Below are 13,885 nucleotides of genomic sequence, written 5' to 3' on the forward strand. Positions count from 1 at the left end.
GTATTAACAGACTATCACAGATCTACTCAAGCACCTGAACCTAGAGTCGCATTGCACAAAACTACTACCATCACAGAACTACCTCACTTTAGTGTGTGTGTGTGTGTGTGTGTGTGTGTGTGTGTGTGTGTGTGTGTGTGTGTGTGTGTGTGTGTGTGTGTGTGTGTGTGTGTGTAAAATCATCTAATACTTTAAAACACTTACAATGAGGTAAACCTAGTGAACACATAATTATAAGGTAACAGACACAAGAGGTAAACTGGTAGAAAATTTAGAAAGTTTTCAAAGTAAATACCAATCCAGTGGTTTAGATGCTTATTAGCTTGTTGTTTTTGTTGAAGGAATATATCGAAAGTGCTCCTTAGCAAACCAAAATTGGCAGCATGCAGCACCTGACTTCTCCGACAGAGAAGAATTATAAGTTAATTATCTATGACGGATTATGACAAATTAAATTCCCTCTTACAGCAGCAAATAAAACTTCTGTACAATTACTTGTTTATTATGCAGCATTTTTGTTTTTCCTACAGCAGCAGAATTCCATTTTCAGTTTTTCAGAATAATATTGACAAACATACACTGTGGTTAAAAGAGACTGGTTTAATCAGGGCTGCAAAACTACAGACAAATGCTGCTGAAAAAAGAAGCTGGATTAATCAGTGCTGAAAACACAATCAGAACTTTTTTTTTCTGTTGTATAATTGCTGGCTTTACCAGCTTCTGCAGCCATAGGGGCAACATTATTATTGAGGGTTGTACTACAGCCACTCAATAGTATGTCATGAAAAAAAAAACCGAGGAAAAAAATTTAGGTCCTACCGAGATTTGAACTCGGATCGCTGGATTCAGAGTCCAAAGTGCTAACCATTACACCATAGAACCGTTCCTGTCGGCATAGTGAAAATTAGTGTTTATATAAAAACACGCTAAAATAAACACGCCTGTGAAGTTGAAACTAATTGTAAGTCAGTCTGTAGATTTTCACCGCTGCTCGTACCCTATAATTAATTTCTTTTCATCAAAATGTAATTTCAATCGGGCACATTTTTGTTCTTTAATTTAGTGAAAGTCAACTTTCCTTCCTTCATCGATAAAGAGTGAGAATTCCCGCCATTGAAATCGCAAGTAGACCGAAACAAGGGTACTGCGAAACAGTGATGCAGAAGGAACGGAAAAAGAGCGTGTCTGTCACATTCGTGAACGATGAAGATGTCGTGCAGCACATTTTGCACATTGAAGACAAGAAGTCGGGTATGTAATCTTTTAATGAACAACATGGCAAGCAGATGCTTTGAAAACAGTTGCAGATAGCGAACGATACATGTAAGACACGTAAAACAGTATGATGTTTTCATTTGTCCTTAGGCCAACAAAAACAAAAAAAAATAGGTGTGGTTACGGTAACATAGCCCCAAAAAATAGGGTAGGAAGGTAGGCAATCACTTTTTTTTCTAATGTGTACAAATTAAACCTACTTGACAGGGAAATAAGTGTGCGACTCGGGCGCTTTCGCTTTCATTGCGTTTTCTGCACTCGATTACTTGTTGTTTTGGGTATTTTTTGGACAAATGTAATAAAAAGTTACAGGGTCGGCCCCAAAAAATAGGGTAGGTCGGGTTACCGTAACCACACCTATTTTTTTTTTAGGCCTTAGGCACACAAAAAAAAAAAATAGTCTGTTTACGGTATCCCGACCGACCCTATTTTTTCGCGCGACCCTAGGCTTTTTTTTTGGCATTGGGGGAAAAGAAAAAAAAAGGGGTTTTTTGGCAAAATAACTTAAGAATATGGTATTTTGGAGGAAAAAAACAAACCCGACCTACAGACCCTATTTAATTGTGTTTACTTGTACCTACTTGTACTTGTGCGACGATTTAGGTTAAAAACCTGTACGCCGATCCACAAAAGTAAGCTGCATACGCGGGGGGGCTAGTAGCAGCTTGGTGTGTAGACACTTGATGTGTCTTTCCAGTGGCTGTCCAGTCGTGCTTTAAAGCAGTTAACGCTATCAGCTGTCACAACATTGTCGGGCAGGGTGTTCCAGTCTAAGACAACTCTGTCTGCAAAGAAGGCACTCCTTACTTTCGACTTGGCAAAGTTTTTAAACAGTTTAAGACTGTTACCTCTCAGTGGGTGGGGGTTTGTGTAGATTGGGTTTCTGGGTAATGTATATACCTTTGAGGTATTTAAAAGTGTCAATCATATCACCCCTGCGCCGACAATGCTGGAGACAAGGAATTCCCAGGATCCTAAGCCTTTCAGAGTATGACAGTTCCTTCAGACTTCCAATCATCCTTGTTGCCTTTCTCTGGACATTCTCTAGGTCTTTGCAGAGCCCTTTAGCCTGTGGGTTCCAGACTGAGTGACCATATTCTAGAATGGGCCTGACCAAGCTTTTGTACAACTGTACGAAGGTTTCCTTGTCCAAGTTCTGAAAGGTCCTTCTAATTACTCCAAGTACTCTGCTTTTGATACTGATGTTGTAATGTGTTCCTTGAAAGACAGTTTGTCGTCATCGTTTGCCTATGTTACCGTAAAAAGACTTCTTTTTTTTTTGGCCTTAGAAGTATTGTTATTAATGTTATTCTAATCTATGTCAAAGCCCAGTCAGATCTGTTGCAGTAAAGTTGATTGTAATCGCGGGAAGGACAATATGTCTTCAATGTTAAATTTGTATGACTGAGACTGAGACAGACTACTGCGTCACCCTTCACACACACACTCACAGCAGCTAGACTCTGCAGAGTTGTCTGCTAGTCGGCTGTCTCCTTGTATGCTGTTGAGAACCTTTGCGAACCCATAGCAGCTTTTGTAGGACTGATCGGATAAACAAAGGGTAGTCAGGGATGTTGCTACAAATTCATACCCATAGGACAAATGTCCTGAGTTCTTCAGCATCAATAGGACATTTGACCGCTTTCAGAAAGTGTAATAGGACATTATGAATTTGCGCCAAACAGCTTATAACACATTCCATGGAATTGTTCCAAAGTCATGCGCCCACACACACACGCACACACACCCACGCGCGCGCGCTGTAGAACACACACATAATATTACAGTAAATACATCAACACAGTGTGCGTATAAAAAAACTATAATGTTGTATTTGTTTAGTTTCAAAGAAACCACAAAAAAGAAACCAACATGAACAACTTCAGAGCTCGTACTTTGATTAAATACTGCATGATTTGGATAAAATTTGACAAACAAAATGATCGGTTTGATCTAATGCTGATCTTTTGCAGGCTTTAGGTTTTTTTTCAGCGGCATAATTCAGTGCTTCGTCTCGTATTGAAAACAAAAGCAGACTGCAAATTTAGTCAGTTGGAGTTCTCTCCCGTACTCCTGTAGCTGGCACTGATCTAAAAAGAATCCACTATTTTTAGATCAGTGCGCTGCACCGAGACGGTTATACCCAAACGGCGCATACCGCAAACGGTTCGGGAATTCCCGACAAAAGAAAAGATCCGCACGCGGCACTGACAACTTCAGTGTCAGCTGAACACGAGAGCGTTCGGTCTTTTAGAAGATTTGTATCTTGAAATGAAAATTAACGAATACTGCGCTGTCCGAAGGAATGGAGTACATATCGGACAATGACCACGCTCAGGCTAAAACGATAGGACATCTGACCGACATGCGGCAATGTGAATCGGACATTTGGGGATTTTCATCGTTATATGTCCGATGTCCGACGCCTAACGACATCCCTGGGTAGTAATCACTCTAAATGCATACGACATATGTAATATAGTAAGTGAGAGTTATTCGGAACCTTTCTTCTAGCACCTGAGAGAATAATTAACAAGCATTGAAATGAAGAAGCGACTTTCATCCTCATTCATTCATTTATGGTCAGTTTGTGTGTGTGTGTGTAGGGCTGAGAAATTAGCTCTAAAATCTCAAACCTGCTTGACTGGCTTTACCTTCAAAGGTAATTGCTGAGCTTCGGGCACTCGCTTACATTTGGAGCTAACGAGGAGGAATAGAACTTGACATGATAATGATATGATCAGGAATGGCGTCATGGCCACTGGTTCATTTTCGTGCTGTGCCCATCCCACAAACCCGAGAGTGATTTAAAAATCATTGAACGGGTCCGTGGTTCGGAACTCTGCAGACAAAATTCATTCAAATGCATTTGTTTCCAGGAAGAGGACGTAAAGCATCAAAACGCAGTCTGAGTTATTCGACTGGCGTGGACTCCAGTGGCAGGAAAAAGAAGCTAACAGACTGTGATGCGGTGGAGGGCAGCAGTGATGAAGAGGATGATAACCCCTCACATCTTTCAGGTTAGTCATTCATTGATTCAAGCTTTGTGTAAATGGTCATTAGTTGGGTGCACACAACTGATAGCATTCTTAATCTTAGTGTATTAACACTTCATGTCCCAAATAGTCTCTTGCACTGGGGACGATAAAGCAAATGAGCATAGAGCACAAATGATACAAGATTATTCATGTGTACAAGTTCAGCCTCTAGAAAAGTATGACGATGAAGAATGGGGACACTGACCCTGGTTCCACTTTTATTAAATAATATATTTATTTTGTTAGCAGAGACTGAGAGAACCTTTGAGTAAATTGTTTAGGTGCGTCTCAATTCTTGTGCTGCAAATGTTTCTTAGATTTCATATTAATCTCACACATTTTTTCCAGAAAGCACGTACACATTTACCTAAATCGTTTTCCTGTGTTTTGGGCTATCCGTTACTGTTATTCTGTATGAATTTCTCTCTGGGTCTCACGGACAGTGAGACATATCGTGACAGTCACACACTCCAATCAATGCAATGACAATGTGTGCACAGTGGGTTTATTCAGTGTATCATTTATTTTGAAGCTTTGACACTGCAAGATGGAGGCATTGGAGGGAAGGAGGTGTTCTCCTTCCGCACACCCAAGGGTTTATTCAGTGTATCATTTATTTTGAAGCTTTGACACTGCAAGATGAAGGCATTGGAGGGAAGGAGGTGTTCTCCTTCCGCACACCCAAGAAATCTGGTCAGATGGCTTTGAAAGGTCAGTTGGGTTTTTTTTGTTTTGGGGGGGGGGGGGGGGGGGGTCTCCTCTTTCTCAGTGATATGTATACACTGATAGTTCATGCTTGTATCTCGTCTTTCAATCGTCATCTTTGCCCTCTTGCATATTTGGAAAATAGCATGCCTGGGGTTGTTAACTGATTTGGAGATTTGCAGTTCAGCACATTGTTAGGAATGTAGAATGTTGAATTTGGTATCATGATGAAATCAATAGCTGGGCTAACAGACCTGTCAACCCCTTCCAAGGCCAACCTGTACTAATATGATTAAAAACTGTAATCAGGGCAACAATCCCTTACACACTCCCAAAATATGAACACACGCAAACCTGAGTTCACACGCAAGACTCGCAATTCACTCGCACGACATAAAAAAGAAGAAAGACCAGCTGGTAAATACTCAACATTTATTTTGTATTCATAAAACATATCTGATTTAGCATTAATAAATACATACAACTACTGTAAAACACACCCACACAACTACTACTGTCCACTGACCAGGAAAAATCACAGTCCAGTCTCACCTGATCACTTTAAGCTTAAATTTATAACACAGTCACACCCACACAACTACTACTGTCCACCAGGAAAAATCACAGTCCAGTCTCACCAGATCACTTTAAGCTTAAATGTAAAACACAGTCACAACCACACAACTACTTTGTACTACTGTTCACCAGGAAAAATCACAGTCCAGTCTCACTAGATCACTTCAAGCATGACACTTGTAGGTAGCAGTAGCTGACTTTGCCGTGGCAAGCAGATTGACTGTGGTAATGGTTTCATGGCATTGGCTTGCGTCACATGTTCTTTCGTTGGAAGGCGGCTGTCTCGTTTCTGGAAATGTTGGTTCACAGGCTTAAACTGTTTCGAACGAATCAATGATTGTTTGTGTACCGCCGTTTCAAAATGCTGCTTCAAGTCGTAGTGACCAGAAGCAGAAACTTTCACACGACACCAAAGTACGTTTTCTCCCACTCCGACATGTGCTGACCATGTCCGGCTTTCTTTCTTTTCTTCGCCCAGGCCTCTCCATCTTCAGTTGTAGCACGAAAAGTGACGCGAATCGTTGTCTGTCGCTGAAGTAAGTTGTGAAAACAAAGACCAAATCTCGCGACACGGAAGTAGCGGATTGGGCCACAGCGCCCTCTATGATACCTTCTGCGCATGCGCACAAGCTCAGTTACAGTCTTTTTCTGTTAGTTGTTGTCGTCTGCTAAACAGAAACAAATCTGATGATCGGTTTTGAATCTTTGTTCGGGTTTTGAATTTTCCCGTACAATTCCCGTACAATTTGGTTTACCCGTACAGCTAGGCGTTGTACGCCGTACACACCAAAATTTGAGTAAATCCCGTACAAAATACGGGAAAACCGTACAGGTTGACAGGTCTGGGCTAAGCAGTACCTGCTGTCCAATATGTCCATATAGCAGTGGTACAGAACTGATTGAGCAAAGATTGTTAATGCTATCTCTCCTTTTTAATTCAAATCTTGTATGCATAACAACTGGCCCTATTCATTCTATGTTTTGCATCGGCTCGTTTTAAGTGAGTTGTCTTTATAATTCATACATGTACTTCTGTTTTACAGCTTCAGAGAGCATGGGCTGCCTGAGTCCAAAGACACCACAAAGCAGCAAGGGACAAAAGAAAGGAAAGGGACAGTCTGGTGAGACACCTCATGTTCTTTTTTTCTTTTTTTTTATTCTCTTTTTGTACATTTTTTTTTTTACATGTATATGCTGTACATTACAGGACATCACCTAACCGAAAGGACAGAATCATATAACAGAAAAGCACACTTGGACAATTACAACATACATGGGGTGGGAGGATGGAATGGGGAGGGGGGGATGTTCAGTGGTTTGGTGGTCGCATTATCAAAAGGTTTTAAGAACGAAAAAACCTAAGGGTTACATCAAAACGTGCATATACAGGCGCCAATCCTTGTAGAATTTATCTACTGTATTATTCACAACTGCGTTATACTTTTCACAAATAAATCTTTGCTTAAAGTTTCTACTAAATGTCTGAAAATGAGGGGTCTTTTTGTTCATTTTGGAAATATATACATGGTGTTTGGCACAGATTAATAACACATCAAAAGCTTTATCGGTGACTACATTGTTCGCCACTCCAAGAAGAACCAGTTCTTTAGACAGTTTTAAATTGTTGCAATGTTCTTAGGCTCAACAAAACTATGTAGGGTGACAGTAACCCGACTGACCCTATTTTTTTCTGACGACCTTAACACTTGTTTCACTACGGTGGAACCTCCCTTTTGAGACCCCCCAATTTAAGACTTCCCCATTTAAAGGCCTTGCTTTTTTCCGATTTTCTTTTAACTTCAGTAAATTTACCTCCATTTTAAGACTCACTCCTTTTTTAGACCTGATTTTATCAGATTTGTGTTGGTCTTAAAAAGGTGGATTCCACTGTACTTTAAAAACAAGTCGCGTAAGGCGAAAATACAATATTTAGTCAAGTAGCTGTCGAACTCACAGAATGAAACTGAACGCAATGCCATTTTTCAGCAAGACCGTATACTCGTAGCATCGTCAGTCCAGCGCTCATGCAAAGGCAGTGAAATTGACAAGAAGAGCGGGGTAGTAGTTGCGCTAAGAAGGATAGCACGCTTTTCTGTACCTCTCTTTGTTTTAACTTTCTGAGCGTGTTTTTAATCCAAACATATCATATCTATATGTTTTTGGAATCAGGAACCGACAAGGAATAAGATGAAAGTGGTTTTAAATTGATTTGGACAATTTAATTTTGATAATAATTTTTATATATTTAATTTTCAGAGCTTGTTTTTAATCCGAATATAACATATTTATATGTTTTTGGAATCAGCAAATGATGGAGAATAAGATAAACATAAATTTGGATCGTTTTATAAATTTTTATTTTTTTTTTACAATTTTCAGATTTTTAATGACCAAAGTCATTAATTAATTTTTAAGCCACCAAGCTGAAATGCAATACCGAAGTCCGGGCTTCGTCGAAGATTACTTGACCAAAATTTGAACCAATTTGGTTGAAAAATGAGGGCGTGACAGTGCCGCCTCAACTTTCACGAAAAGCCGGATATGACGTCATCAAAGACATTTATCAAAAAAATGAAAAAAACGTTCGGGGATTTCATACCCAGGAACTCTCATGTCAAATTTCATAAAGATCGGTCCAGTAGTTTAGTCTGAATCGCTCTACACACACACACAGACACACGCACATACACCACGACCCTCGTTTCGATTCCCCCTCGATGTTAAAATATTTAGTCAAAACTTGACTAAATATAAAAAATGTAACAGTAAGGTTCACTGACAATGGGACATTTGTCACTCGTAAAGCATGCTCCGTCTCCTTTAGTTGAGAAGTACATGTACTGATACCCCCCCGCGGGTTAGGGGGAGTCCCATATTGGTTGGGACGAGAAAGAATTTACCCGATGCTACCCAGCATGTCGTAAGAGGCGACTAACGGTTCTGTTTCTCCTTTTACCCTTGTTAAGTGTTTCTTGTATAGAATATAGTCAATGTTTGTTAAGATTTTAGTCAAGCAGTATGTAGGAGGTGTTGGGTCCTTTGTGCTGGAAGCTTGCATTCTCCCAGTGGGGTCATATATTGTACAACGTTGCAAGCCCCTGGAGCAATTTTTTGATTGGTGCTTTTGTGAACAAGAAACAATTAACAAGTGGCTCTATCCCATCTCCCCCCTTTCCCCTATCCCATCTCCCCCCTTTCCCCATCGCGATATAACCTTGAATGGTTGAAAACGACGTTAAACACCAAATAAAGAAAGAAAGAACATGTACTGATGTGGAGCTCCACTGCTGGATTTTGAATTGGACAGGTTTATTTGCAAGAAGAAATGGTTATCTTTGTTCTTTTTCAGTATTTCTGTCCTGCATCTTTAGCAAAATGATCCTTTATGTTTCTTATCTTCTTCAGTTTTTGGCTCACGTAAGTGTAGCCTATGCGATGCTAACTTTTGTCTGTCTGTGCGTGCGTGCGTATGTATGTGTGTATGTCTGTGGTAGAAACTTTAACATTTGAAGACGTCATATTACATTGACGTCACATTATGACGTACGAGGGTTAGACGTCACGCAATGGAATTACTGAAAGTCTTGGTGATTGTTATTTTGAGCGGGCCGAGACTATTTGGCAGTCGTGTCCATGTAAGTAGGCTACATGCAGACACACAGATCTAGATCTAGTGTCTCGCTTTCTTGCACAGTTTCACCTATGCTCTTTCTGTGTGTGTGTGTGTGTACTGTGTGTGTGTATGTGTGACGGAGTGATTGAGTTTGTGTTACTGTTTGTCGATTTCTTACGTGAGCCTTGAAGGCTTCGCCTCTTGTTATTGTTTTGTTTTGCGCTTGTTTATTATTTATTTCATTCATTTTTTTGCATACCTGTTTCTTGATTTTTAAAAAAAAAAAAAAATGTGTATTTGCCTGTTTGGTTTGGTTTGGTTGGTTTGCAGACAGGTTGCCAACAACCCCGCAGTGCAGAAATAAAAGGGCTTCAGACCAACACAAAGTTCCACAGACCACAACACCATACAGACTCAGGAAACGTAATGCTGCAGGTTGGTGTTTTCATCTTTCCTGATCTCAAGTATGCGCGTCTATGCGTCCTACATGCTCTAGAAGCCAAAAACATGTACTAGAAATTTATGAAGGGGGTCCCAAGACACACTTAATTTTCATTATCGTGCATACCTAATAGGTACTGTTTTCACACTGTAGTCTAGTGCAAGCACAAATGCCATTTTCAGGCGGGAACAACATTGGAAAGAAGACTGGAGCCGATGCAAATGTTGCTGCGCCCGGCAAAAGTTTTGATTTAAAAACCACTGTTTGCTAGCTCAAAAGCCTGGAGGGCAACTTTAGTGGTGAGCGAACACAGTGACCATTAGATCCATCCAGTTAAGCAATGCAGCCTTGAAAGTTCAACAAATGGTGTACTCGCCTTTGGCTAGTGATTCGGAAAGTTTACTAGCCAGGGAGCAAACTTTACTAGCCAAACCAACAATTTGTTTCAGCAACTTTACTCGCATTTGGCGAGAAGATGAACATTTCTACTCGCCAGTTACATGGTTCAGACATGGGATTCTTCCGTAAATTTACGGAATTCCGTAAATTTTCAGGCTCCAGGGATCATTCTTGAGATTCGTGCAAATCCGTTGAGAAAATTTTGGGGTATATGTAGGTATAGACCCAAGTTTTTCGGCCGGTCCGCTGATCGCGACTCTCCATTCCATACTATTCTTGAACGGTTGGTTCCTAAAACGGTCAGACTGTTGCTGGTCGATCCATATGGGAACGCGCTCTTTGTCTCCTACCAGTCACCGTTTCAACGTAGCTATCGGGGATTCAGTATAAGCATACCGTATGAGAATGATTCGGCGCCATTTTTATATCGCTTCGAGCCACCTGCCAAAATGATGAGGAAGCTAAAGCGAGACGAAACCGTTCTAGCCCGGGAAATTGACCAGCAGAAGTACAAGAAAAATCTCTGGAGATTCGACTGGCTCGATGAAGTTGTATCATTGAGCTGGAAAGACGAGAAAGGCAAGACGTGAAAGTTGGCGATGCTTTTGCTAAAATCAACTTGCCGGAAAAAGCTCAGTGCACTTTGTGCAACGATGTTGTCAACTACGGCTCCAATGGAAAGACTGCCCTCAAAAGCCACTTGAAAAGCAACAAGCACCTGACTATCCTGAAAACCCAGTCGGGTAATCAGTCACTGGGGTCGTTTGGCACCGACAAAGTAAGAACATTGAAACCGCACCGTCACACGCCACCACCCCCCCCCCCCCCCCCCCGCCTCTCTCTCTCTCTCTCTCTCTCTCTCTCTCTCTCTCTCTCTCTCTCTCTCTCTCTCTCTCTCTCTCTCTCTCTCTCTCTCTCTCTCTCTCTCTCTCCCTCTCTCTTTCTCCTCCTTATTTTGAGTCTTAGCGTAAAATTAATTTGAGAAACATGAGGGGGGGGGGGGGGGGGGGGTGGGTTGGGTTGGGGGTTAAGTTAAATTCACTTGAATTAATTTTTTCTTGCAAGTAAAAATGTAGGCCTATGCAGTGGACTCTGACAAACTATTTTCTACTCTGCTTTAATTCAAGGTGAGGTAAAAAAAAAAAAAAAAAATCAATTTTCTTTCATATGTTTCCCTGCTGTTTAAATTGTTGTTATTGCCATTGATATAGAAGCTCTATGATTAAGCTGAAATATGCATTTCAGGGCCATTTTTGTGTGTCTAAAACACTAAAAACCTTCAGCCATGGCGAGTAAAATACTCGCCACTTTGAGGCCTGCAATGGAGAGAAAAATCGCACCGCTGGCAATCAAAAGAGTTAGATGTTTTGAGACAAAATGGAAGAGGACTTACATATTCATTGGCTTCCATAATTTGAAACTTCGAGGTGATGATTGTGGATTGACGAACGTATTGAAGCCAGATGTAGGTGTGTGTGTGTTTGTTCCAGTCATCAAGGTATTGTTGGCATTTCCTCCTGGAATATTACGACGAAAAAAAAATGGCCCATGTCACACTATGCGTGATCACAGTGTGTTCTAAGTACACAGGGACTTTGGGCCCCAGGGCCAAGGTGCACACTATGCGTGATCACAGTGTGTTCTAAGTACACAGGGACTTTGGGCCCCAGGGCCAAGGTGCACACTATGCGTGATCACAGTGTGTTCTAAGTACACAGGGACTTTGGGCCCCAGGGCCAAGGTGCACACTATGCGTGATCACAGTGTGTTCTAAGTACACAGGGACTTTGGGCCCCAGGGCCAAGGTGCACACTATGCGTGATCACAGTGTGTTCTAAGTACACAGGGACTTTGGGCCCCAGGGCCAAGGTGCACACTATGCGTGATCACAGTGTGTTCTAAGTACACAGGGACTTTGGGCCCCAGGGCCAAGGTGCACACTATGCGTGATCACAGTGTGTTCTAAGTACACAGGGACTTTGGGCCCCAGGGCCAAGGTGCACACTATGCGTGATCACAGTGTGTTCTAAGTACACAGGGACTTTGGGCCCCAGGGCCAAGGTGCACACTATGCGTGATCACAGTGTGTTCTAAGTACACAGGGACTTTGGGCCCCAGGGCCAAGGTGCACACTATGCGTGATCACAGTGTGTTCTAAGTACACAGGGACTTTGGGCCCCAGGGCCAAGGTGCACACTATGCGTGATCACAGTGTGTTCTAAGTACACAGGGACTTTGGGCCCCAGGGCCAAGGTGCACGAGAAAGTTACCAACCAGGTGGGAGCCTTCCGTGGTTTTGGATTGGTTGAAATTGAGATTTGTTGTGATTTTAACGAATCTGACCCCGTAGTTTGTTCTTACCCGGTTGGGTGTCGCCCACATGCTCCTCAGCTCTGGACTCGGGGGACCCTCTACAAAATTCCGACTTTGTGTCCCGGGACCCTTTTGTGGGCCGTCCATTGCCCGGGCACTCGCCTTTAATAATGATAATAATAATAACGGGTATTTATATAGCGCCTTATCCGAAGTTCAAAGCGCGTATGCCGTGTGAGATGGGATTTTTTACACAATATATCACGCATTCACATCGGCCAGTAGATCAACAGCCTATAGGCGCTGCATCCACCTTTCACGGCCTATTATTCCAAGTCACACGGGTATTTTGGTGGACATTTTTATCTACGCCTATACAATTTTGCCAGGAAAGACCCTTTTGTCAATCATGGGATCTTTAACGTGCATACCCCAATGTAGTGTACACGAAGGGACCTTGGTTTATCGTCTCATCCGAAAGACTAGCACTTGAACCCACCACCTAGGTTAGGAAAGGGGGGAGAAAATTGCTAACGCCCTGACCCAGGGTCGAACTCGCAACCTCTCGCTTCCGAGCGCAAGTGCGTTACCACTTGGCCACCCAGACCATAGCACTTTGGCTAGTACTTCTCATAATTTACTAGCCAGAGGTCAAATTTTACTTGCCAAAACAACCATTTGTTACAGCAACTTTACTTGCATTTGGCGAGTAGATTAACATTTCTACTTGCCATTTACATGTTTCTACTCGCCACGGTGAGTAAAATACTCGCCACTTTCAGGCCTGGTCGTGCCTGCCTGTATGTGTCAAGTAGAAATGTTTGGCATTTAACTTAATGTTCTTTCCTTATTTTCTAACAGATGACTCGTCAGATGAAGACAGTGTTGGTGATGACAGCAGTGATGAGGAAAGTGATAATGAGGCAGAGGACATGGAGGTTGATCAGGGTAATCGAAAAGGAAAAACAGCAGCGCCCATGGAACTGGTTTGTTGATTAATAATAATGTTGCTTGTTATTTTTGCATTGACTTGCCATCAAGCCATTCATGTGATAAAGAAATTCTCTGGGATTTGTTTTTGTTGTTGGGCGGAAGGCAGCGTTCTATTAACCACCATGTACCACCCAACCCAGCCTGAGTCATGTTCACTTAGTTGATAGTTTATTTAGTACTTGTATTATTTCATCAGTTATAACTAACTTTGGCTGATAAATTTACTTTAATGAGCATACAAGTTCCCACTAAGAACAGCAAACAAAGCTTATACTTTATGAATTTACCGGACTTAGATTAAGTGTGAATTTGTTCTTCTTACTGCCCGTTATGCTGGTTGGCATTTGTTCTTCCATTAATTAAAATCATAAAAGATTAAGTGTAACTCCCGTGCACTAGTAGCTTTAAAGTCTGTTTCTGCTTGTTCCATCAGACGTCAAACGCGGAGCTCCCTTGCATTACAGTGGAACCCCCCTTTTAAGACTTCCTCCCTTTTAAGACATTACTTTTTCAGATTCGCTGTTCATAGCC

At 41.8% G+C, this 13,885-nt stretch overlaps 1 protein-coding gene and 1 non-coding gene across 3 annotated transcripts in view; one reads left to right on the forward strand and one right to left on the reverse strand.

The window, feature by feature from the left end:
• Positions 1-810: 810 nt before the first annotated feature.
• Positions 811-882, reverse strand: Trnaq-cug (transfer RNA glutamine (anticodon CUG)). The gene has a single exon. It is a non-coding gene; the product is annotated as a tRNA-Gln (tRNA).
• Positions 883-1,105: 223 nt separating this feature from the next.
• LOC138947327 (origin recognition complex subunit 2-like) overlaps positions 1,106-13,885 on the forward strand; it is a 35,976-nt gene continuing 23,196 nt past the window's right edge. The window contains exons 1-7 of one of the 2 annotated variants that reach the window (XM_070318773.1): positions 1,106-1,251; positions 4,155-4,295; positions 4,846-4,883; positions 4,976-5,024; positions 6,638-6,715; positions 9,538-9,642; positions 13,223-13,347. In XM_070318773.1, the coding sequence (XP_070174874.1) occupies positions 1,158-1,251; positions 4,155-4,295; positions 4,846-4,883; positions 4,976-5,024; positions 6,638-6,715; positions 9,538-9,642; positions 13,223-13,347 (630 nt within the window). In that variant the 5' untranslated portion in view covers positions 1,106-1,157. Of the gene's footprint in view, positions 1,252-4,154; positions 4,296-4,845; positions 4,884-4,937; positions 5,025-6,637; positions 6,716-9,537; positions 9,643-13,222; positions 13,348-13,885 lie in introns of both variants that reach the window. The other variant, XM_070318772.1, reaches the window with a different exon arrangement.

This window comes from Littorina saxatilis, linkage group LG14 (assembly GCF_037325665.1).
Source record: "Littorina saxatilis isolate snail1 linkage group LG14, US_GU_Lsax_2.0, whole genome shotgun sequence".
In the NCBI taxonomy this organism is placed as follows: Eukaryota; Metazoa; Mollusca; class Gastropoda; order Littorinimorpha; family Littorinidae; genus Littorina; species Littorina saxatilis.